The 26,204-nt window shown below is 40.0% G+C and overlaps 1 protein-coding gene and 1 long non-coding RNA gene across 6 annotated transcripts in view; one reads left to right on the top strand and one right to left on the bottom strand.

The window, feature by feature from the left end:
* Positions 1-94: 94 nt before the first annotated feature.
* LOC116509176 lies at positions 95-17,984 on the bottom strand. Its single transcript, XR_004255476.1, has 2 exons — positions 17,826-17,984; positions 95-252 (listed from the first exon to the last, which is right to left on the bottom strand). It is a non-coding gene; the product is annotated as an uncharacterized LOC116509176 (long non-coding RNA).
* PIK3C2B (phosphatidylinositol-4-phosphate 3-kinase catalytic subunit type 2 beta) overlaps positions 4,024-26,204 on the top strand; it is a 110,463-nt gene continuing 88,282 nt past the window's right edge. The window contains exons 1-3 of one of the 5 annotated variants that reach the window (XM_032218178.1): positions 4,024-4,442; positions 16,823-16,936; positions 24,829-25,865. In XM_032218178.1, coding sequence (XP_032074069.1) covers positions 24,915-25,865 — 951 coding nt within the window. In that variant the 5' untranslated portion in view covers positions 4,024-4,442; positions 16,823-16,936; positions 24,829-24,914. Of the gene's footprint in view, positions 4,443-16,822; positions 16,937-20,975; positions 23,858-24,579; positions 24,657-24,828; positions 25,866-26,204 lie in introns of those variants that run through there. The other 4 variants (XM_032218177.1, XM_032218176.1, XM_032218179.1 and 1 more) reach the window with 4 other exon arrangements.

Genomic DNA, 26,204 nt, shown 5'->3' with positions numbered 1-26,204 from the left:
GGTAGTAAAAAAAATAGAATTTCACCACTGGCCAGGTCTCTCCTTAGCTTCCAACCTTTCACTATTTGAGTTTTTCTATGCTCTGGTTGGTGTCAGCTTTGTTGGTATCCCGCCACTGTGTTATTTAATGGCTTCATTTCCTTTTTACCGTTAACTCTTTCAAATATAATTGCTTACTCAAGTGGAAATGTCTGCTTAGTTATATGAAATTTCTCAGTCCCTGTGAGGGAAAGTACAAGCTGTATTCAATCACTGCAAGAAAAGAAAAGATACCATTCTAGAATAATATGTTAATGTGAAAAGAAGTTTGAATTACAGTATTCTTGCCTTCAGGAAGGCTCAGGGTATGTTTGTGAATATACTACATAGTTAAATAATTGGAAGCAATAATTCAAAAAAACCCATTCTTTCCAGATTAATGGAATGTACACCTATGAACAAAAAAAATGCTCTATTCCTTTCAATTCAACATCAGAGGGGTCTCAAAAGTTAATTATTACTCAGCCGCAGCCATCAAAGTCAAGTCATTAATCACTTGTGGGAATGACAGCAACCTCAGGTTGCCATAGAAGCCAAATGATTAAATTCTGTTCATACTTGGTTTTAAATGCATAAGGGTCCTTTTTCTCAATGTACCAAATCAATTTCAGTAATGCATTCTTGCAACAGGTTCTCACAGTGACATTGTAGTTGTACAGTTAATACACTAAAGTGACCAGATTTTAAGATTGGTAAAGCGAGACACCATTGACCGGGCGGGGGGAGAATCAAAGGGGTGCCAAAAACGTAGCCCAGCGTGCCCAGGTCCTTCTTCTTGCCTGGCCTCATCTTCACCCTCTGGCCGCCCAAAGTGTTCCAGCCCGAGCACTAGCAGGAGTTGCGAGGCGGGCTGGCTGAGTGGCCTCGCACACACAGCTCGCCTCGCCACCCAATGGAGGCTGCCCTGCTGCTGGTGCTGCTGTGCCTCTGCTCCGCCATTAGAGGCCGCCTGAGCTGCTCCCACCCATTAGTTGGTTGCTCGGGGCCCCTCCCCTTTTGCATCCCTATTGGCTGGCGGGCCTCTCCAGTTCTTTTCCCACCCACCCCCACTCCCACGAAGCGTCCCTACCGATTGGTTAATTGCTGCCGTACGGTCCTGGAAGAAGAGGTGTGGTGAATTTTCCTACGTTGAATCAGGTTCCCGCGCTCCCAAATGGAATTCATTCTCACCGTTTCCTCATCAGAGAGGGCGGGCTTGTCGAGCAGCCTCATGCACGCAGCTCACCTCGCCGCCTGATGGAGGCTGCCCTGCTGCTGGTGATGCTTCGGCGCAACGCCACTGCCACCCCCTCGCCGGCTCTTCCCGCACGGACACCCGCCACCCAGGAGCCGCCCGAAGACTTCCAGCCCACCCGGGACGAGTCAGCCATGGTGCAGCCAGTGGTAGGCAGGAAGGCTTCGGGCGGCTCCTAGGTAGTGGGCATACAGGCGGGAAGAGCCGGCGAGGGGGTGGCGGTGGCATCTTCGGCACAATGAGCAGAGGCGCAGCAGCGCCAGCAGCAGGGCAGCCTCCATCGAGTGGAGAGGCGAGCTGCGTGCGCGAGGCCGCTCGGCCAGCCTGCCCCACGACTCCTGTTAGTGCTCGGCAGCGCGCAGCCACCACACAGCCTCCAGCCCCGCAGGCCGCCCTCCCGGCGCACAGCCACTATAGTCATCCTGCAATTCCTTGGCGGCCATGGCGGCTGCAAGCCCTCCTTCTCCTCAGCCACCACCATCTTGGCTTCCCCCCTCCCTCCGAGCCCCCTCCTTCTGCTTCCCTCAGGTCCCACCTTGCACTTCCCTCGCCCTCGCACAGCAAGTCCTGGCAGCAAGTCCTGGCAGCCCTTTCGTCCGCTCACCCATGGCAAGCACTTAGAATTTCTCCCGTCCACCCATCCAGGGGGCTCTCACCCTTTGTTAACTCTCTGACGAGGGAACGGTAAGAATGAATTCCATTTGGAAGCACGGGAACCCGATTCGACGTAGGAGAATTCACCCCACCCCTTCTTCCAGGATTGTACGGCAGCAATTAACCGAACGGTGGGGACGCTTCGTGGGGGCGCTGATGGGTGGGAAAAGAGCCAGAGAGGCTCGCCAGCCAATAGGGATGCAAAAGGGGAGGGGCCTGACCCCGAGCAACCAGCCAATGGGAGGGAGCAGCTCAGGCGGCCTCTAATGGAAACTCTCAGCTAGCATAGTGAGAAGTCACCGGTGGATTTCTCAAAATCTTTGGAGTGAAACTGAGATACTAACTCATCGTGCATTCTTTTAAAAAATCGGGACTTTTTTAAAACACCGCGGGACGCGGGACAAATTGTGAAAAATCATGACTGTACCGCCAAAAGCGGAACGTCTGGTCACCTTATAATACACTTAATATTAATCCTAATTCTAGTGGTAATTCATGCTTTGGGAATTTCTTCTCAGCATGGATTCAGTCAAGATATGCTTCCTTTGTTCCTGACATTTATTTATTGTTATACTATATTGTTTTATTTTTAAGATGGCCAGGAGTGAGACTGCTCTAGGTAACATTCTCTTTCAACTCCCACTTCCTTGGGGTACCTTATCAGATTTCATTTCCAAAAAATTGTACCTCTCTCCTTTCCGTTTCCCATTCTTGGGTCGCTTTCCCACCCCCTATTATTTCTCATCCTAAATTCCAAGTAATGTTATTTTATTTGTTGTTTTTCTTTAAAACTTTTTTTTATTAAATAGGACCATAAAAGATCCTCTGTACTTTCAATTTTTCCAGAAATCATTTAAGAGAGAAGGAAGATGTTGTAGGAGTAAGAGTGAACCTATACTGATTTTTTCAGAAGAAGAAAAAAATGTTGTACTGCTTTGATTTAGTCTTTGAGGCAGATTTGTCCTAATATTATCTGATGAAATGATTTTTACGATAGATACTTTAAGGTATCAGAGTACTCTTTCTCACTTTATAAGCTAACACAGCTGCCTTTCCATAAAGTTATTCTTATTTGATTGGATCTATTCTTAATGTGACAACATCTGTATCTAATATAATGTCCATTAAAAGTTGTGTTCTGGAAACTAAGAATATCTTACTGTTTTGGAATCCAAAAATTAGATGCCTAACTGGTTTCATATGATACAAAAGAAGCTGCCAACTAACACGAAGTTAGTTGGCACTGGCAGTTAATGGAAAAGGATTGACATGAGCCTGACAACAGTTGTAGCATAAAATTGCATCATTTATTCCCTATTTTTAAAAAATATATTAAAAAGCTTACAGCTTTCTTGCACGATTGAACATCTATTTTCCCCGCTCAAGGTGTTCCGCACAAAATGATACAAGTTTTGCTCCAAATCTGCAGTAACTAATCCCCACAACACTAAGACTAATATCTAACACTGTATTACTATTAATCTTTCCTAATACCTCTCTTTCCACTTATGACTATAACCATGTTGCTTTTATCTTTTAATTTTATATTGCTTTATTTGTTTCCTAGTATAATTTGATAGCTTATTAGTAACCTATGACTATCATTGTGTTGTATCTTATGATTCTTGATGAATGTATTCTATTTTATTTTTCTTCATGTACACTGAGAGCATATGCACCAAAGACAAACTCCTTGTGTGTCCAATCACAGTTGGCCAATAAAAGAATTCTATTCTATTCCATTCATGCGACAAGTTTAAAATGAGATCTCACAAAAGAAAAAAGAAAAAACAGAGTACGGCAAAGAAGAAGAAAAAAGTCGCAAGCCAACTTTCTCATTTAATTTGCAGCGCGTTTTGAAAAGCCACCAGGAAAACAAAACTTCCTGTGGCGCTTGAAACCATCTCGACGGTGGAATAAAGCAAAGGGTTTTGTCAGACAACTTTAGTGGGTGCCCCAGATTGTAAAAAATCAACCTCTATCGCCTCGAGGCTGGAATGGGAGTGGGGTGGGGTGGGGGGTTGGGTCCGCGAGGCTTAAGAGACAGAAAACCGGGTTGGTTTTCTGCGTTCCAGAAATGCAGCGGAGCGCCCGGAGTTGGCTGTTGGACGAAGGCGAGTTCATCGAGCCGACGCACGAGGTCTCCAGAAGGGGGCGCGTTTCCTCTCCTCTCCCTTTTCCCCTCCTCTATTGTCTCTCGTACGTTTTGCATCGCCTTGTCTCCCCCGCCTCGTTCTACGCTCGGCTCAGCGACGCATTTGCAAGCCCGGTGAGGTTCATTCAACAGCAGTGGCGGCGGCGGCGGCAGCGGCGGCTAACTTTCCGAAGCGACTCATTTCCTGGGTGGATTTTAATGCCAGATGCTAGAGGATTAAACGGATCATCCGGAGGGCTATCCCGGAATTTATCCCCCCCCCCGCCCCTCGAGGGGAGCCTAAACAGAAGCGAGGAACAAACGAAAGGCGAGAGGAATTCTTTCGTTCGGAAACTGCTACGAGAGGATCCAGGAAATCAGGTAGGAAAGCGACCAGCTGCAGAGAGCAGGGAATCGAGTGGCGGAATGCCTTTGTGAAAAGGGACTGGGGCAGGAAGACAGACCTTGCTAGTCAGGCATGAGGGAGAACTGTTGCAGCCGCCCAACCTTGGGAGAGTCGTTTAAAACATTGACCAGCAGGTTGTAGGCTGATCCCAGCTCGCTAGTGAATGGTAGAGAGGCGGATCCTGCCCATTTCCTGGAATAACCTCGCCCTACCTGCAGAGGTAGATGGTGTTTTTTTTTAAAAAAATGGTTTTAACATCGTGTGATTAGTAAGATCCTCCTGAGTGTGTTTCTACCGCATCCTATCCCAATGGCTGGGAGTGAAGTAGGGAGATAGGATCACAAAAAGGGGTGCGGTGAAGAGTGGAAAAACCTAATACTTTGAAGGTGGACAGCAGTAGAAGCTTTTCAGGCTGCTCGAAAATCCTAATGCAATTCACCCGCCCCCTTTTTTTCTCCTTAAAACAAATATCTGAAGTAGCCTTCTCCAGCCAGCTTTCTGGAATCCTCATCCATAGGCTGCACTACATCCTCCATCATCCACAATTGGGCATCAGAGAGAGAGCGTGGGCGGGGGGGGGGAGCTTAAAAGGGATGCATATGAATTCCTTATATTGGAGGGAGAATGTCGGGTTAGGATTTGGTTCACAGAATTGCAAGCATATCGTTGGAATTTCTCACCAAACTCCTGAGTAAAGGGCTTCTTTCATAACTATTCCAGGAGTTCTATACAAATGCATTATACTATCTATTATTAATGTTAAATGTCTAGTGGGATTTATTGGGATTTTACAATAGTCCTAATTAAAATGATGAAAGGCAGGATAAAAATCTTCAGTTGCAGAGTGATGTCTAATTTCCTTTGCAGAAGGGAAACAGGAGCTCTTGACCTATTAAAAAAATATGCCTCTTTGGGCCAAATACAGGTTGCTTAGAACTCATTTTCTTTGTGCTGTGAAGCCCAGCTTTGTAAAAATTAAAATAAATAAAAATAGGAACATGAAACTGGATTTGGAGGTCTGTAAGTGTAAGGCTATGTATTTTAACAGGTTGATGGGGGAAAAACTGCAGCCTTCATTTAGGTCCATGGATTTTATGTCCTTCGCAACTGTTTCTGTATCATCTCCACTGTGATGCTAGTAGCCTTGTAATCCAATACTGCATTATGTCATTACAATGTAACATTGAAGCAGTTCTAAAGATGTCTTACTCTTTTTCATTTTAGTGGTTACTGAGAAGGTGTGTGATCCACCCTAGCACAATAGTTGATTTAGGGTTTTAATTTTTTTTATATTGGTTAAAAGCCAACAATTGTTAAACTCCAGTTATACATTACAGTGCTTACCTCGCTTCCTAAGCTTTATGCTATCTTTCCTTTAAGCATACAAATAATCCCATCACATGTAATAATTTATTATTATCTTGAATTCATCATCCCCAAAGGCGAAATACAATCCTCCAGGCAATGTAAATAAAAACATAAATAGTATTACAACAAGAACAATTCTAGGATTCCTCTGAACTCACTAATTGGTGACAATGACATGGGAAGAAGGAAGAGGTCTGGTAAGTTTTGCTATTGATTTCCAGCAATCTTTAGAAGAGGCCAGTCCCTCTATTATTTAAGGCCAACTAGAAAAGCTTTATCTGCAGTGAAATCTGCCTGGCAATGGAAGAAGGCTGCCCCTCCCCAGCTGGTAGAGCTGTGCAGGTCAGGGCTCACTGACTACATTGCCATGGATTTTTAGCAAACAAAAGGCATAACATGACTGGGGCAGGCTGAACAGTTTCATTTATTTCAAGGAAAAGTAGCAGGCACTTGGTTTGGAGCAGCAGGGAATTTTAAATCCACCATAGCTATCACCAAACTTCATGTCAACCTTTATCCAATCTGATACTCTCTGGTGTCTTGAATCAACTCCACCTACTCAGGTCAGCATGAAAATATGAAGTACATGACTGTTGGGTATACAAAGAATGCCATATTTACCAGTTGGTATGCTGTCATCTAGTGTAGTGGCCCCCAACCTTTTGGGCACCAGGGACCGGTGCCATGGAGAAAAGCCTTTCCGCGGACCAGAGGTGTGTGGTTTTGCATACTGCCTGCATCCCACAGATGGAGCTTCGCTTCTTTATGTGGCCCAATTGCTGGCATGCCATGGACTGGTGTCGGTCCATGGACTGGGGATTGGGGACCCCTAATCTAATGGTCCTCTGGATTTTTGCAAGATGAGGCAGAAGGGAAGATGATTTCCCTTCCCTCACCCCCCCCCCCATTAAACATCTATCATTTAATTCCAATTCAATTCAATTCAGCCTTTATTGTCAGGGTACAACATGTGTACAATGAGATTGGCTGAGCCTCCCTTAGTGGACTCCCCCCCCACACACACACAACATAAATACATATCAATAACTCACAGTGAAAGAAAGAAAATCCCTAACCCAATAAATCATACTAACAGCACACAATCCTCTATACATATATTACATACATTACATTATAATATATTGCACCAATATGAACATGTTGCGCCAGCTCTGCAAGTCTATCATACTACATCGTTATGATATTACTTTGCATTCAGGAGTCTGACAGCCAACGGATAAAAGCTGTTCTTCAGCCTGTTTGTACGATTTAGGCAGTAGAGGTAAATCTACTAACTTGGAGGAAGTGCAAATGATGAACATATGCTGAGGATACCTTTGAAAATTAGCCTTCCCAAACTGGAGGTGGTGTGGGGCTGTACTGTTTGCCCTTTTTGTCATTCCTAAACAGGGATTCTCTTTCACATTTCTCTCCTCTGTCTACTTATCTCTTCCTCTAGTTTATTTCCATCCAGATCTGTTCTTTCCTTTCCTTTTCCTTCTCCCATCTGCATCCTAATTTCCCCCACCCCCCCTTCTTTTTTGCTATTTTTGCTGGACGGGAAGGGGCCAGTATAGGTTTGTGTGCTTCTGTTTGTGAAGGAAAAACTGGTTCGTTTATACAGGTGGGGTGTCGATTTAATAAATGGATTGTCTTAATTTACAGGCAATGAATGTTATTAAACCATTAATTTAATCAGTATCTATTTTACCCTGGAATTTCCCTTTTGGGGGATAAGTGTGCAAGGATGCCTATTCCCACATAGCTATCCACATGCATACAGCCCCTTTGCCAGAGGGAGGGGAGTCTTAAAGATTGATTTCAGCTGCATCTGGAAACACCCAGGCTCTCACCGAGGGAAATCTGGCATTGCACAAAATTTATGTAGAAATTTGATGTTTCTGCTTAATGATTCTTATTGGGGGGGGGGGAGATAGAGAGTTTTAATTTCAGGATTATCTTCCTTGTGGGTAAAGGTGAAGTATTGTTGAACATTTAAGATTTACAGTAGGCAATCAACATGATAGGCTTGTCAGCATACGCTGTCCATTCATTTGCATGTAAGGTAGCAGTTGCTTTGCATGCCAAAAATTCCAGTTTGGGGGCTTCTGCAGAAATGTCTGGGAAAGGCCTGGAAGGTCATTACTACCAGTGTTGAGTTGATTCCAAGAACTTGCTAGTCAGTCTGCTTTTTAAACTTTAAAAGTCATAAATAGGAGCAGATATGATAATGAATAATTGCTCGTGGCTGCCTAGTGCTGACTCTAGAAATATCCAAAGAAGAATTTTTTTGTACACAGAGTATTAGAATAATAGCCTGGATTCTGCCCTTGGAGAAGGATTTCTGTTGATGGGAGTGTTTAAATGGATAATGCTGTACTAGGCAGTATTGTACTGCAGCACTTTGATGTATTTTTATTCAGTAGGAATCTCTGAACAGAGGTGGAGTGTCCTGTTCATTATTGGAAAGGGATGGTCTGTGCCACCCAAAAATATTATGAATGAATGATTCTGTTGTGGACAGAAGCTGGAGGCACTGTTTGAACAAGGTTGCACCTAAAAAGAGGGAACACTTTGGTTTCTTTTATACTGAGATAAAGGGAAGAGACACCTTGCAAAATAAGTGATATATTAGTTTTGTGCTGATACAGTCAGGAAAGACAGAACGTTCCAAGTTAAATACCAAGTTAAATACCGGCTGCTTCGTCTTGGAACTAACTCAAAGAAGAGCTTTTGTGCTTTGTGTATTTAAAAAAGAAAAAAACAAAGCTATAGCACAGCTCCTTCCAACATGATGCTGTCCAGAATATTTAGATGTGAAATACCCATCAGCTTTAGGCAACATAGGAAATGATCCAGGATTATGGCAGATGTAGAGTCAAGCATTTGAAAGGCCATTAATTTTGTTTTGTGGAAAGCAGCTGTTTATGGGCTCAACAAAGGCATATTTTTCCCCCTTTTGCTCACTAGCTACAGAGTTAACCTAAAATGTTAGGTTTTCCTTATCTGGCAAGGGATGATGGAGAATGCAAGTGCTGTTTGTTCATGTGATCTGTTCCATAGGTACAGGGAAGGAGGTTAATTACTTTCTCTACAGCTTTCCCAAGAACTCTGACAAAACAGCTGCAAGTCATTATAACACTGCTTGGTGAGGACAATTGTGTTAGATGAACTGGAAACAATTTGCTTAGGTGAAATGGCCTATGGTCATGTGGAAAAATCTGGCCTGTGAAAAGACAGTTGGGGATGATAGCAATATCAAGCGTAAAAATTAATTATGTAACAAATTGTTTATTACAGCCATAAGGCCAGAAGCAATGACTTAATGTTTTAGATATGCAATTAATTTTAGTTAATTAAAAGTATTTGTGTTGATAATTAAGTTTGAAGCATGTTCCTCTATTTTTAATGCTTAGGATAGATTTTTGCATTGCTGCAGCCTCAACTACTCCTGTAAATTGTGCGATGTGCTATATTAGATTTATATGTATGCAAATACACTTGTACTTTTGGCTCCTGATAGTACTCAACTAGATTTTCCAAAATTCTTAGCAGGTGGAGCATACTGTATCCATCTGGGGAAAAATTGTCAATTATTTTGATGCTTATATACTGAGGAATAATCAGGATTTGGCTGTGACTGTCATTACAGAGCAGTTGGATGTCTGATCCTGTGCAAAGCTGGCCCACTTTGTGTCTTTGCCTGAGTGATGCAGCTGACTGTTCCTACAGTGCAAATTGTCATGCATGGCTGATTTGGACCGAAACTTCTGTATAGAAAATGAAAGCTGTGCAGAATTTACTTCTGAGAAGTAATAGAGTGACCCAGCAGTGAAGCTTATATAGTGTTAGGAGTGCAACTGGCGTGAAGGAGTTGATTTTGGCAAATCTTTCAGGTGGTTGTATGATACTAAGAATTTTTAAAATTGTTATTGTAAGAGATGAGAAATGTTGCAGGAGATGCTAAGAATGTACCATCTAAATTTTACGGGCTGTTTCTGGCCTGGGGGGGGGTGTTTTCACCCTTCCCAGGCTCCAAGAAAGCTGTGTCTGCATGTGCGGGGCAACGGGGAGGGGATCATGCACGCATGTGCAAAAGGCATGATGCGGGGGTGGGCATGTAAGCATGTGCGATAGCATACATGCACATGTTTTGGCACCCGAGGCGAAAACGGTTCGCCATCACTGCTCTAAAACATATTTAATTTTACATAACAGAAAATACTAAAATATGGGGTCAGGCATTCAACATAAATGGTGAATGAATTATTAGAACAAATGAAAATAACTTCTTATGTACAAAGAGTTAATCTGTTAAATTCACGGCTACAATACATACCAGTGGTCCCTAGTATGGCTTTGCTTAATGGGAGAAAATACAAATTCATGGGAGATCAGGCAACCTTAAGATATTTTAGTAGTTGTGTTTTTCATATAGTTCTTCCACTTGAAGGCTTCTTTAAATCAACTTCTGAGGTTATGAGCATGAGGATACTATTGTACTCGTGCCTAGTATATGGGCTTTACATTTTCATTTGATCCAATTTTTCTAATATTTTTACAAGATTGAAACAATGCAATGCAAAACAAATTAGCTTAGTTAATTCTAAGCATTAGCTTATTAAGCTAATGAAGTTGAGTATGTTGCCTGTTTAGTCCAAGAGTATACTATGGCATTGTTTTGATGGTGCATTTGGACAGCTCATTAATGCAAGATCAGAACTATGCTCCTTTGCCTTATCTTATCATCCACCTGTGAACACACCCATTCTTGTTTCCTTTTGCTGGTTTTACCTTCCCACATATTGAAATTGTAGGATGAATAGTTGAGTTTTCAAGGAATGAATGGAAAGAAGCTAAGACAACCTTATGGTTGGTGGGGTGGGTGTCCTGTGTCAGAGTGCCTGAAATCCTAGAGCAGCATCTTGGGGAAGATGCTGAAAATAACTTAAGTATGTCTCTTTTGTCTCCTTTGAAATCATATAACTTTTTATAAATAATACTTGGATACTATTGTTTATTCAGTTGTATAATCATTATTGGTTTCTGCATATTGCCGTGAATATATCCTACTTCTACCAAGACTATTAATCTCATGCTCTCTTTGATCAGGGAAGCACAAAGAAATATTGATGGTTTCTGCCTGTCATTTTGCTGTCTTGCATGTATACACAGAGATGCACATGCTTACCATTTAATTTTTTTCTCTGGACTGCAAGGTGTCTAAAATTTTCTTATGCCACTTAGTGTGCCATTCCCACTGATTAAAAGTTTAGCAAAGACGAGTGTTATTTGTGATGATACACGTTGAATAAGAAAATGCAGTCTGCAAGAAAACAATGGTGCTTAAAAAAAATCGACTCTCGATTGGCTGGAGATCCTTGGGGCTGGTTTTAAGTTAGGATAACATAATTTACTTTTAAAAGAATCTAGAGTCAAACATTTGGTAATTCAGGGCTTAATTGATATCTACCCGTGTCCTATTTCATCATTATTTACACAAGATTAATGATGTCCTTATTTTCCACCGAGGCCCATGCTTCCTTTAGTTCAGTTACTCATTCATGTAAATCAGAGGTGGGAAACTATGTCTCTTTAATGACTTGTGGACTTCAACTCCCAGAATTCCTGATCCAGCCTGGTTCTGGGATTTGAAGTCCACAAGTCATAAAAGATACATAGTTCCTCACCCCTGATGTAAATGAATGCTTGGTAAAAGATCAGACCGAAGATGACTTTCTTTCAGAACCTGCCGGGATTATAGTTGCTCTGCGTGGAAATAGTTTAGTTTAGTTTACTTTATTGTCATTGCACATCATACAACAAAATTAAATGCCATCTTCAGTGTACATTATAACTATAAAAATAAACACACACAAACATCCTTCACATGCTATACAATTGAAATTGAAATCCCAATATTGCATTAATATTGCACTATACCGTAGAATTCAATATAGTTACTGCCCTGGGATAGAAGCTGTTTTTCAGCCTATTTGTCCTTGTTTTTATTATCCTGTACTGTCTGCCAGATGGTAATAGTTTTAAAAAAAGGGGGTGCCCAGGATGAGATGGATCTTTAAGAATGTTTTGAACTTTCTTAAGGCAGCGGGAGCTATAAAACTCTTCTGAAGAGGGGAGTGGGCAAATAATGGTCCTCTGGCCAATGATGGTAACCCTCTGGAGTGCTGTCCTATCTGCCACTGTGCAATTGGCAAACATACACAGGTGCAATAAGTTAAAATACTCTCTATGGTATAGCGTTAGAAGGTCACCAGCGGTTTTTCATTCGTTTGTTGTTTCCTGAGAAGTCTCAGGTAGTATAATCTCTGCTGGGCCCTTTTGATCAGTGCTGCAATGTGAGTGACCCAGGTCAGGTCCTCTGTTATGATAAAGTAATAGATGTGTTCCAGCCTCATTCTTTTCAAGAAGCACAGGACAAAAATTAAAAAGATATAACCTTTTAAAATAATAAAGTAAGAACTGTACAGTTGACCAGTTGATTCTGGGATACTTTAATATCCAGGTAATCCTTTTGTATATCTATACCTGCAAAAACAGGCATGCTGAATATACAGACATTTCACGAAGTCAAGCAATGCAAATAACTCATTCTGTTACATACCTACCACCAATGTCTTCCAGATGAGTTGGATTTGGCCAGTTTTTTTAAAAAAATAAGGTTTCTATTAGACATACACTAATGCATGTCTCATTCAGAAGCTGTATTTCATCAATGAACAGCTTTTCTTTTGGTAGAGATTACCCCATGTACAAATACTACTAGAAATAATCATAACATTTACACAACTTCTGGTTGCTTCTGTTCTAGTTCAAGTGAAGGCAGTAAACACTCTTTTCATTTGTCTAGAGGAGCAACCCATTATCCCATGATATTTGGAAAACAAACTGATTTACTATAGGATGAGTAGGTTTTATGGGTAGCCACCTACATCATATGCTTGATGGTGTATCATTTTATACAGGATTGGATAATCCGATTTCACGAGGATATATATTGAAGAGTAAAACTAAACAATATACCTTGAATTGGAGTAGTGAAATTGTTAAAATTAGTGGAATTAGTGGTTCAAATTATAAACATTTTACTAGCTGCTAAAAATAAGCTGGTTTTGAAATTACTGATATTTATGACTTATGGAATAAAGAATTAGAATGTCTAGGAAAGGAATGTAAATGAATGCTTGTTTGAATTTGAAGCTTAAATTCATCCAACAAAAAATTATTCCATGTCTGTTGGGCTTTATATATTTTTCCTTTTTGTTTGCTTTGCTGTTGCAATTTCATAATTAATTTGTTGGATATTACTATTTTTCTGTATCCTTTTTTCTGTATCTGTCTTTTAAAAAATGCAGTTAAAATTATTTGATAAAATATTAGTTTTAGTTCTGCTTTGATTTTATGGTTTTAGGAATCAGGTGCTCTTGTACCTTCTACATCCTCCCTCCCAAAGAGGGTGGACCTGTGCTTGGCCCTCCTTCTTCAGCTCAGCAGCTGCAAGCGATCTTCATGCTTGGCAGTTCATGCTGCCAGTGAGGAGAGGGGGAGTGGAGGATGGGGGACAGGCTTGGCTGTGAATTCCCACAGACTTCAGTACAATCTTTCTGCTTGACTTCCCATGTCTGTCTCCTGAGCTGAGCAGGTGGTGCTCAGCTGCTAGAAATACAAGAGCTCTGGCCTCAGGCTGCTCACATTTGGGCTGCTGTAGCCCACAAGTATTCAGATACATGTCCCTTCTACCAGATGGGTTACCCTCCCCCCTGCAACTTGCTTTTAAAGGGCTTCTTTTCATGTGGTTTCCTGCAGTTATAAGCCAAAATTGGGGAGGGCAAGCAGAGAGCTACAGAGGACAGCTTTCTGAATTTGCTGCTGTTTCTGTAGAAAATCACTCCCCCACCACACTGCCTGCATTTTCTTAGCATCCTGAGATAAGACATTGCATCCCTGCATTTGATATTAGATGATCAGCTAACAACAACAACAACAGTCGGAGTATTCAGCACCGATATTTCAATGCAGTTTGGCATGGAAAAATGTGCCACTGTATCCATAAAAAGGGGCAAAATCACTACATGTGAGGGAATTGAAATGCCCAATGGCCAACTCTATTAAATGCAATAAAAATGAAGCCTACAGCAGTTGGATAACATCAAGCCTGGAGAAGTAAAAATTATTGTTAGGGGAGAGTACACCAACAGAGTTAGGAAAATTTTGAAATCTAAATTGAATGGTGGAAATACAATCAAGGCCATAAATACCTGGGCAATACCAGTTATAAGATACACAGCTGGTATAGTTAACTGGACACAAGCTGATTTGTACATTTTGGACCGAAAAACCAGGAAACTAATGACAATGCACTACAGTTTACATCCACGTGGTGATACTGATAGACTATACCTGCCCCAAAAATCAGGTGGCAGAGGATTATTACAAGTGAAGCAAATAGTTGAAGAAGAAAAACATGCACTGGCTGATTATTTAAAAGAAAGTCAAGAACATCTATTAATCGAAGTAAAGAACAAAAATCTATTGAAGGTCCAACAGATGAAACAAGAATACAGAAAAGATGTGATAAAATCAAGAATGGAGCGTTGGCAGAAAAAACCATTGCATGGCCAATTTCTGGAAAAAATAAAAGATAAAGTGGACAGTGAAAAAACTTGGTTATAGTTAACAACAGGTACATTAAAGAAAGAAACAGAGTCACTAATCCTGGCTGCGCAAGAACAAACTATCCGCACAAATGCCATTAAGGCTAAAATCGAAAAATGATGATGCCAAATGCAGACTTTGCAAAGAAGCTGATGAAACTGTTGATCACATACTCAGCTGCTGTAAAAAAATCACGCAGACTGGTTATAAATTGCGGCACAATTCAGTAGCACAAATGATCCATTGGAATTTGTGCAAAAATTATAATATTAAAACAGCAACAAACTGGTGGGAACATAAGCCTGAAAAAGTCACTGAAAATCAGATGGTCAAGATCTTGTGGGATTTTCGCATACAAACAGACAAAATACTGGCGCATAATACACCAGACATCACACTGGCTGAGAAAAATAAGGTCACAATCATAGACATTGCAATACCAGGTGATAGCAGGTTTGCCGAGAAGGAAAAAATCACAAAATACCAGGACTTAAAAATCGAAATTCAACGACTATGGCACAAACCAGCAGTGATAATTCCAGTGGTAATTGGCACACTGGGTGCTATTCCAAAAGCACTGGAATTACATTTAAAACAGTTAAAAATTGACAAAATCACCATCAGTCAAATGCAAAAAGCCGCACTGCTTGGATCTGCACGCATATTATGAAAATACGTTACGACGTCCTAGGCCCCTGGGTGAGGCCCGACTAGTAACCAATGCCAAATCCGGCGAAACAACTGGCCGCTGTGATACAATTGTATAATAATAATAATAATAATAATAATAATAATAATAATAATAATAATAATAATAATAATATCACAAAGTACTGGGACTTGCAAATTGAAGTTGAGCGACTGTGGAACTTCAATATCAGCGAGGTAGCCCTGTGGAAAAAGAAATCGTGTGTTGTCCCGATTGTAATTTGGAGCCCTTGGAGCAATACCCAAAGGGCTACCTCGCTGATATTTTTAAATTTATCAGACTTGAACATTCTGGTTCTACAAAAAACCACCCTACTTGGAACAGCTTATATCCTTGGACTTACCTTAACAGTTCCTAGGTCCTTGGTTAGGACTCAAGTTGTTGAGCTACCAACCAGCCCCAAAGGCTGTGAATCTCACCAAAGATTAACCTTGCAATATAATGATGATGATGATGAGCCGAGGTGGCGCAGTGGTTAAATGCAGCACTGCAGGCTACTTCAGCTGACTGCAGTTCAGCAGTTCGGCTGTTCAAATCTCACCGGCTCAGGGTTGACTCAGCCTTCCATCCTTCCGAGGTGGGTAAAATGAGGACCCAGATTGTTGTTGGGGGCAATATGCTGACTCTGTAAACCGCTTAGAGAGGGCTGAAAGCCCTATGAAGCGGTATATAAGTCTAACTGCTATTGCTATTGCTATGATGATGATGATGATGATGATGAACTTTCTGGGAAATAGGCCTAGAAGATTCACAGCAGATCAAAAAGCTTATCAAAGGACACAATTCAATATGCTTGGATGTCTGAGGTGTCTTTTATGCTTCTGCAATGGATTGTTTTTGTATGTATTTAAATAAAGAGTTTATGTAACAAATGTTAAATAACTCCAATAGTAGTGAATGGGCCACAGTGTGGCTCTTCTGATGTCTGCAAGACCCCAAAATAAAATATTTTTAAAATAATAAGATCACAACCACTGCATAAGCATGGCGCTGCAGCAGAAGAAATGTTTTCTCATTCCCATCAGCCATTATGCAGTACTGAATTATTCTGATTCCATTTCTCCCCTTTTGTAATTTTCATGTTTCCTACATTGTGTAGAGAAAATTCAGTGTCGTTTTGTCAAAAAAAAAAAAACCTTAGCTAAACAGGATTATTCTCATTTACATTTATTTTAGATGTAAAATAAGATGTACAATTTAAGATGTATAATTCTGAGCCCAGAAAAGCTTAACCAGGTGTTGCTATTTGCTAAAACAACATACTGTTCAGAATCCCTAAAAAGGGGATGGCTTCCAACTAGCTTTTGGCTAACCTTGAATGATTTGGAAAAGTCAAGCAGAGTCAGACTTGGGTGGTTTTTGGGTGGTTTCCTCATCAGGAAATCCCAGGGTTTTAAACTAGATTAAAAAATAATAATTAAAAAAAAACACCAGCAGAAGACCATATATATCTGTCCATGAATTATTGCGGCCTGATTTCAACTTCAAAGGAACTTTATCTCTAATTGTTACGAATTTGTACTTCAACCTGAAGAATATTGTTACACACAAAATTACTCCTTATAACTTTAGCCATTATTAATTTAAATATTTGTTTCCCAGATCCTTGTGAGATTCTTTACATTGGCTTTCAGCAAGAAGTGGAGGATCATTACCAATCCTGAATACCACATAGCATTGCTATTGTTCCTGATATCATACTTGCTAAAATAAAAGGTAATTATCAGTGACCCATGCATTTCTAAAAATGACTAGAATATGGTGTGCTCTATAAATTATATTTTATTAAATAGAATAAAATAAAATAGAATTATTTATTGGCCAAGTGTGATTGGACACACAAGGAATTTGATGCATATGGTCTCAGTGTATGTAAGGAGAATAAAAATACATTCATCAAGAATAAAACGATACAACACTTATCCTGTTTCCCTGAAAATAAGACCTCCCAGGATAATACACCCAATTGGGATTTTGAATGCATGCGCTAAAATAATCCCTCCTCCAAAAATAAGCCCTCCCCCAAAATATTGCAACATAGCAGCAGCCATGAGGTGCCTCCTGCATCTCAAAAATAATAAGACGGCCCTGAAAATAAGGCCAAGTGCTTATTTCAGGGGTTAAGAGAAAATAAGACCCTGTCTTATTTTTGGGGAAACACAGTAGTGATAGTCAAGGTTACTAATAAGCTATCAAATCGTACTAGGAAACAGTAAATAAAAACAATATAAATTGAAAGATACAAGCAATGTGGTTATAGTCAAAGTGGGGAGAGATAGATACTAGGAATGAAGAGAAAAATAATAGTAATACATTCTTAGTAAATTAGAGTGAATAATAGTTTTATGTGACAGGAAGACAGATTCCAGATGAATGTTAGGAGAAACTTTTTAGGAGTAAGAACATTTGAACAGCAGTTTTTACTTTGTTTTTCATTACAGCACTTTGCATAGGTGCACAGTGATTTGTTAATGCAGTTAACATATTTTTAAAGAATTATATCACCTATGCCCTGTATTCGTTCCTATTTTCCCTTGCTTGGTCACAGTGGATCTTGCTTAGTCAGTCTGCTTGTGAAGTTCCACATGATTTCAGAGTAACTCACCTGATTGGTGGCTTTTTCACTATCTCAGTGAAGATACTTAGTTGGAGTAGTCCTTTTTTCTTTGACGTTGAGGCATTTATTGGAATAAGCTGAAAACAGTTTGTAGGCAGTTCCTATAGAAGTACTGAGTCATGCTTTTATTATCTCTTGCTTTTTCACTGGTACAGACCTATGCAAATAACAAAGTCCATCTTTATTTTGTTTTTCCTATGATTTTCAATAATATAGCAGTTCATACTAATAACTAAATTAATGTTCATACACCTTAGAGATATAGAAAACCAACCACAGAATTCATTGTTTTTTTTTGGGGGGGGGGGTGAATTATTTTCTCAAGACTTTTGACAAAAATGCTGACTATTTGGGCATATCAACAACTATCAGTCTAGAAAGCTTATTTTCCTTCATGGCCATTTGATGATTACTTGCTGAAATAGATTTAAAAGGAATTCTATACCATAAAGAATTCTAGTGAGATAAAACAATTTAGGAATTCAAAGCCTCCCTCTTTTTTAGGACTTTAAAAGATATTTTTCAGGTTTAGTATAGAAATAATACTGATTCCCTTACTATTAAATGATGCATTTTGTTCTTTAAATATTGTTAATGATTGATTTAATGAAAGGATTGAATTTGACTCATTTGAATCCAAATTGGCACTTGTGTTAATTTTATAAAATGTTTGCAGAAGTAGCAAGATTGCCATCAATAATTAAAATTTCAATTTCATAAAATGTGGAACCTTCCTATTCCTTGCATAAAGCATAAATTTATTCTCCTGATTAAAGATGGTCAAGGAATGAAAGAAAAGGTATTATGAATGTGTTTCAAGAATATTTAGAACAGAGTATGCAAATTTCCACAGGCCTGTGAATGATTATACAGTTAATTTATTAGTAATATATTTATATTTATAATTGCTAATAATTTATTTTATTGATACTTTGAAGCAGAGGGGGATTGTTGTAATTTAAAACGAGAAACAAATTAAACAGACTTTAAAAGCAAATTTTCCTTTTCAAACATCCAAAACAGAGATGGATACCCGACAGGATATGTTCTTATTGAAATCTCTTCCTGCTTCTCTGATAAACAAGACTGTTGGTCTGTAAAATTAAAATGAGAGTATCTCTAGAGATGGAAATAATCTTACAGGAGTTGTTACCTTAGGGAAGAGAAGAGTCAGGAAAATAAGAGCTTCTGCTTTAGCTGTTCTCAGTTTTAATAGTGGTTAATAATTCAGCTTATTCTTTTTTTTAAAAAAAACCACTGGTTTTCATAATTTCCAATAGGGATTAGGTCCAATATTTTTGCTGGAAAACTACGTGAATATTGCAGCCTTTTGAACTGCATCTCTTTGCAGATCCAGATGGCCCTGACCCTGTTAACCATTTATAAGGTTTTTGAAGTCTTTAGCTGTTTCCTCAGGCCCTGAAGCCTGAAGGGTAGGTGGTTCTGCTGTTGATGTGGCTTTATGATTGGGAAGTATTGTTTGCCTTTTGTACTGATAAAGGAGAATATTTGTAGCTCAGGATTGAAATGAGAGGCTCCTGGTGCTCTCTGAGATTCGTTGTTTTCTTGCAGACATTTCATTATCCAAACTAGGTAGCATAATTAGTGATAGCAGGAAATGGAGTTTGCTCTCAAGTTATATTCTAGTAGCTTGTCCTGTCGGTGTTGGTTGGAATGGTTTTGAGGTTCTTTGGTTGAGATGTTTACTGTTAGTTTGTTGACAGTTCCTTGATTGGGGTATTGTTTACTTTGTGATTGTTGGTCTAATGTTAATCTTGGTATTAATCTATGCTCATCTGGGTGTTGATTGCTGGTGGGGAGGTATTTTGGTCTTTTTGTTCCCTTTTTGGCTTGTCAATTGTTTCTTTTACACTGTATGTAGAAGTTATTTATGTGTCTATTCATGGCTAATTTGTCAAAGTGCCAGACTTCCAGGAATTCTCTAGCATTTTTGGACTTGACTTGGTTTGGGAGGGTCACAGTTAACCAGTTAAGTCTGGTTAATATCCATACGTTGTGAAATTAAAAGAGTGTCTTTAATTTCATGTCTTCTGATTATAAATGGGGGTTCATGGATGTGTTTTACTAGTCTTCTGCCTGCTTGTCTCAGTGACGTGCAGTCAGGGGAGGCAGGGGAGGCAGGGCCTCACCACTGTCATCATGAAAAGAAAAAATGTAAAAGGAAAAAGGGTGAGGTAGTTGCTGCCAGAGTCACAGTGGATGACTCTGCTTAGTGCTTAACTATTTAAAAAAGCCTCTAAAAAAGTGCCCTCTACAGGAGGAGGCGGGAGAACCATGTGCCTCATTTAGTCTATCTTTATGATCATTCGAGCAGAGTTAAGCAAGGGTTAAAAGCCAAAAAATTCCTTATGTAGATAAGGCACTTGGTTCTCTTGCCTCCTCCTGTAGAGGGCGTTTTTTTAGAGGCTTTTTTAAACAGTTAAGCAAAGTCATCCATTGGGGACTCTGGCAGCAGCTAGCCCAGCCTGACCTCAGCAGCTCTTGCCTTTTTCCCTTTACATTTTCACATTTTCATCATGGCAGACAAGAGCAGAGTTGAAATCCTCTGTGAAACAGCTGGAAAAGGTATGTGGGTCGGAGGGAGGGGGAGGAATTCAAAATTAATGTAATTTGTAAGTAATTTTATTACTGTAAGTAATTTGTGTGTGTGTGTGTGTGTGTGTGTGTGTGTTTTACCCGCATCTGCTGGTGTGCGGGCTGGCACTTTTTTTTATGTCGGACATCGCAGCAGGGCTTTTGGATGCTTCGGTGCTATGTCCAACATAGAGGCGTCCCATGCCCTGCAGCTATGTCCAACATAGAGGCGGGGCGCCTCCATGTCGGACAGAAGCGGCAGGGCGCTTTCTTTCGGCTTTTGCCCGCCCCGCAGGACAGAAGCGGTGGGAGCTTGCTTTCGGTTTTTACCCGCCCTTCAGGACAGAAGCAGCGGGGTGCTTGCTTTCGGCTTTTGCCCGCCCCGCAGGACAGAAGTGGCGGGGTGCTTGCTTTCGGCTTTTGCCCGCCCTGCAGGACAGAAGGGGCTGGGCGCTTTCTTTCGGCTTTTGCCCGCCCCGCAGGGCAAAAGCCACAAGAAAGCACCCTGCCACTTCTGTCTGACATAGAGGCACCCCGCGCCCCGCAGCTGGGTCAGACATAGCTGCGGGGTGTGGGGCGCCTCTATGTCAGACAGAAGTGGTGGGACGCTTTCTTTCGGCTTTTGTCCGCCCCACAGGACAGAAGCGGCAGCCGCTTTCTTTCGGCTTTTGCCCGCCCCGGACATAGCTGCAACAGGCGGGCAAAAGCTGTTTTCTTTCTTTTTGACCTACCAGCCATAAACCTCACCACACGTCACTGGCTTGTCTAACACAGTGGCTGTTGTAGTCTTTATACAATTTATTATGGATGATTGCTATTTTTCCTTCTGACAAATTCCATTCCTTATTAACACTACTGCATTACTGCTCTCTAAAACATCTGCAAGAATCAGCCAAGTTCAGAAAGCAGCAAGGATCCCTAATTTGCTTTGTGTGTTAGGGGTTATTCTTCAAACTTTTGGTTTTAACTTTTTTATGTCACCAAGAGTTCTAGGTGTAAGATGGGCAGCCATATTTGAATAAAAAAGTTTTAATTTTTTTTGTGTGGTATAAAGCCACAGATTTGAAAAAATATTACAAATGCAGTTATGGAACCTATAGGTTCAATGAAACCAAACTGCAGCTATTTTCTTATTGTTCTATTGTACAGCACCCTACGAATGGGCTATAGGGGTCCCAGAAAGAGACTCAGATCTTTCCACTGTCCTGGGGCCACAGATTGCCCACCACAAGCTTAGAATGACAGTTTTTTTGAAAGAAAAACCATTTACGGTAAATTGCTTTCTCCAATCTAAAATCATAAACAGGGGCCCTGCTCCATTTATCCTTCCAGCCTAATGTGGTCACTCAGGAATGGACCCTATTTATTTTTATACTATCTTTGTTATTTTTGTAAATAACCGAAGGTGGTAAACATGTTTGTTCCTCTTCTTATTTTCCTTACACCAATAGTCTTGTGAAATGTGAGTTGGGCTGACAAACCCAAAGTCACCCATTCAGTTTTTGTACTTCAGGCAGGACTAGAACTTCAGTCTCTAGCTTGATGCCTTAACCATTAGACCAAACTGTCTCTATATGTCTATTTTATGGCCATTTCACTGCTAGCAAATATATATTTATTCTATTACGCTTTTTGATCTTTAACTGTATGTGGACTACCATGGACCTTTGTAATCATTCATAATAATCTACTTTTTAGTTTTTATTATTAACAGTGGTTTATTTTTGAGTATCTTTAGCTGTTTTTATGTTGCAATTATGCAATATTTTGGATAGAATGATAACTGATTGATTCAACTGAAAATGCCAAGGGTGGAATCTAAAATATATTATCTGTATTGAACAATGGAGCATTTCTTCTTTCTCTCTGGCTTTGCTATAGGTTGTGCATGTTTTAGCATTTGTTGCTGTCATTTCCTCTGCTGGTATATTTTGCCTCTAATTCATGAGGTGTTAATATGTTGTTGTGTTACTGCCTAAGAATAGTGTTAACAGAATGTTAAATGGCTTTCTCCTTTTCTGTTAATCACAGCAAGTATGATTATTAATTAAGTGCCTAGAGCATAGATAGATGGAATATCTTGACAAGGCTAAGGAGTTTACACTTACATTAACACCTGCAAAACAAACCAGTACTTTAAATCCTTGCCAGGCTTCCCATAAAGGGTTTTTAACACATGCTTTAACAACTTCATCTCATTTTCCATTACTATAAATTGAGCAACACACACATTTCCAGATGTGCCTATTTATTTGCTATTTATTACAGTTTATCTAATCCCCAGCAAAAAAAGTTGAAACTGCACACCTGTTCCCCACTTCCTTATATTCACAACAGTGTGTGTGAGCACAGAAAACAAAAAGAGAAACTGCTCCATGGTCTGATAATTTGTACCCTGTTCTTCTGATTGCAACCATTACACTACTGCTATATCAACTACAAATAAGGGTGTTTCATACTTCCTTTATGCATGCTTAGAATATGTCTAGAATTGAGGCTTCAGCATACTGACTGAGACTACATGCTTTTGCTAGTCCTCACAGCAGATCTGAAGTTTTCAAAGGGAATTTTGTTCCATTTTTATACTGTATAATTTTCTATTCCTTGAAATTATTGTAAAATTTAATACTGATAAAAATGAGTAGAATTGAACAACATGACAGAATTTGAAATTGAATTATTATGTACAAATGATGAACATATGATTACTAAAATGCATAAACCTCTGTTGAGATTTGAAATGGAAGAACAGGTCAAAAAGTACATGGTAAAATGGGCCACAATTAATGGATCAATGTTAGAGGACTGAAATTCACATTCTGTTAAAAGAGAGAACTTTTATAAAATGATGTATCATTGGTACCATAGAAATTATTTAAGATATTTAAAGATGCTTGAAAATCTGTAAAAATATGAAGAGACATTACCGTGCAAAATGGACATGCAAAAAAAATTTTTTTAAATGGATACAAACACACATGAGGCAAATAATTTTAAAGCTCAATATTCAGATTAAAACAATTGTTTTAATTGGATTTATGAATAGTCAATTAGAAAGACTTAGGGGATGTTGGTTTTGTATATGGTAATTGCAGTGAGACTATTGTATATACTGAGTTTCTGCAAAAAGAAGGCTGGGTCTTATTTTCTTTTGGAAACACCTCCCCCCCCCCTAAAAAATTGCTAGGTCTTCTTTTTGGAGAGTTCTAATTATTTACTCACCTCGCAGTAGTGACACCAACAGCCCTGCCTAGCAGAAGGTTGCTCCTGGACCACCTCTTCTGCGGTTGCTTGCCACCACTCACACACATTGTGTGAGTGGTGGAAGACATCTGAAGGCAAATCAGAGGCCTGGGTGATCTGTGCGAGTTGTGGCAAGTGGCCGCAGAAGAAGGCGAAGCAAGTGTCGGGGTGTTCAAGGCCTGGTAAGTAGGGCAGCTCCACCCCTGATTCTTACCCTAGCTTATTATTTACTTGTGTGCCTTGCCCCACCCCCTTAATTACGACTAATTTTGTAGGTGGGGCTTAATTTGATCACATGCACTCAAATACGTGATAGGGCTTCTTTTCAAGGTGGGTCATCTTTTTGGAGAAACATGGTACCAAAACCGAAAGTCATTGAAATACCCAGTGGAGTAGATTGTGAAAATGATGGAATCTGCAGAAATGCCACAACTAACCTTTTTGATCAGGAATAAAGCAATAAGTACTTTCATTAAAAACTGGAAAATTCATATGGACATTTTGGTAAAAATGAGAAAAATGAATTGGCGATTGATGGTTTCAGGCATGCAGTATTTATTCAAACAGCATAAAGTTAAATTATGGAATTCAGTTTCTCAAGATTATGATAGCAACTTGAAAAGCTTTTAAGAGAAGATTAGACCAATTCATAGAGATTAAAGTATATGTTATGCTAAATATTATTGTGCACTATATCAGAAAAGGTATATCTATGAACTCTGGAAATATAAAGAGATGGTGCCACTGCTGTTATGTCCTGCTAAAGTATTTTTAATGGGTCCTTTTCTTGTCTTCTATGGAAGACAGTGTTGATCATTTAATGTGAATTTTCAGTCTAATTTGTCTTGATAGTAAGCACCTAAATGTCTACTTTATCTCGGGATCACCTTATCATTTTTTGCAGGAAAAACCTGTAAACCTGAATTACTTGATGAATTATTGAACATGAACATAATATTTCAGGATTGGTTTCCTAACAGGGTAAATATTTGTTGAGTGTTTAAGTTTTCAGCTGAGGTGATGGTGATTGTGTAGCCATAACAGACTGTTTTCTCAAGTGCTGATCAAACACATGAAAATCTTTCAGTAAAGCAGACAGATATTACTGAAACTTACTCTTATTGCCATGTTCTTTTGGTCCCTTCACTTGTAGGTGGCTGGTGGCACAGCATGCCTTGGTTCCGAAAACCTGAATTGAACATCCAGTAGTTACTGGTTTCAGCATTTGTTTTCCAAGAGATGTCTGCAACCAGAGGAAATGGAGAGCACTGGCAATCTTTGGAGTCTGTGGGGATTAGCCGTAAGGAGCTGGCTCTTGCAGAAGCCTTGCAGATGGAGTATGATGCCTTGTCCCGCCTGAGGCAAGACAAGGAGGAGAACCAGGCAAAGCAGAACACCGATCAACCTCTAATTTCTTGGGATGATCCCATTCTGGATTACAACATACCTGCTGTAAGGAATGACTGCCATAATATTAAGGTCATGAGAGGCCTCTCTGGCTCAGATTCAACCCTCAACTATAATGCACTCTCTGGCCAAGAAGTTTCAAGAGCTTTGGGGACCAACAATACTACCTCATCCAGATTGGTGCCTGAAGCAGAAAGTCAACCTTGGTTGAAGAATCCTCTGTCTAGTGACTATTTGTACATCTTTGATAGCACAGAGGGAGACTTCCTAAATGATCCGCTCAATAGTGCACCCTGCCAGCACAGCAATGGTGGTAAGTCACCCAAGAAGCTTTCTCCTCCCCCACTGCCACCTCGCATTACCATCTGGAATACTTCTGAAGCAAATCAAGCTTCCCACAAGGGACCCCAACCCAATAATATCAACATGTTCTCCTCATCTCACGAGAGAGCTGATGGAAAATTGCTAGGTCGAAGAATCTCAGAAGAAGACCAATATAGCACAGTAGACTATGATGGCATCAATGATGCTATCACTCGACTCAACCTCAAGTCCACTTATGATACTGAACTTCTGAGAGAAGCCACTTGGAGTTGGAAGGAGGGCAGAAGCATTTTTGAGAAAGAAAGCAGTGGGAAGCCAGTTGCTCGCAGCAAAACCATGCCTCCTCAAGTCCCTCCCAGGACTTATGTCTCCAGATGTGGTGGATGGAAGAATGCTGCTCTCAACAAGAACCGGAGGATATCAGCAGATCCAGTAAGACAATTTGATGTAAACAAAAAGGTGGATGTTTAGTCCTTCTGCCAGAACATGGTTGAGAGCATAACATAACCTTCTTAATGTTTTATATATCTATGCTTTAAATTAAGTAAGAATATTCTGGGTCAGAAGATTCCTAAACTTTGCCCCCCCCCCCCATTAAGGCGATAAGAGGTCTATAAATTCAATTTAGTTTGATTCTTCTTTTTTAGAAGTAATAAAAGCAATATTATTTAAAACTATTTTTAAAAGTTCAGTCATTGGCTTCAGAAAATACAATTTGATAGTGGGCAACCTTCTCTATATACCTTTAACAATGTAAGAGAGTGAATATTTGTCAGCAGGGAGAATCAGTTAATCACT

This window comes from Thamnophis elegans, chromosome 5, assembly GCF_009769535.1.
Source record: "Thamnophis elegans isolate rThaEle1 chromosome 5, rThaEle1.pri, whole genome shotgun sequence".
Classification (NCBI taxonomy): Eukaryota; Metazoa; Chordata; class Lepidosauria; order Squamata; family Colubridae; genus Thamnophis; species Thamnophis elegans.
This window is presented reverse-complemented; position numbering and strand designations above follow the sequence as displayed.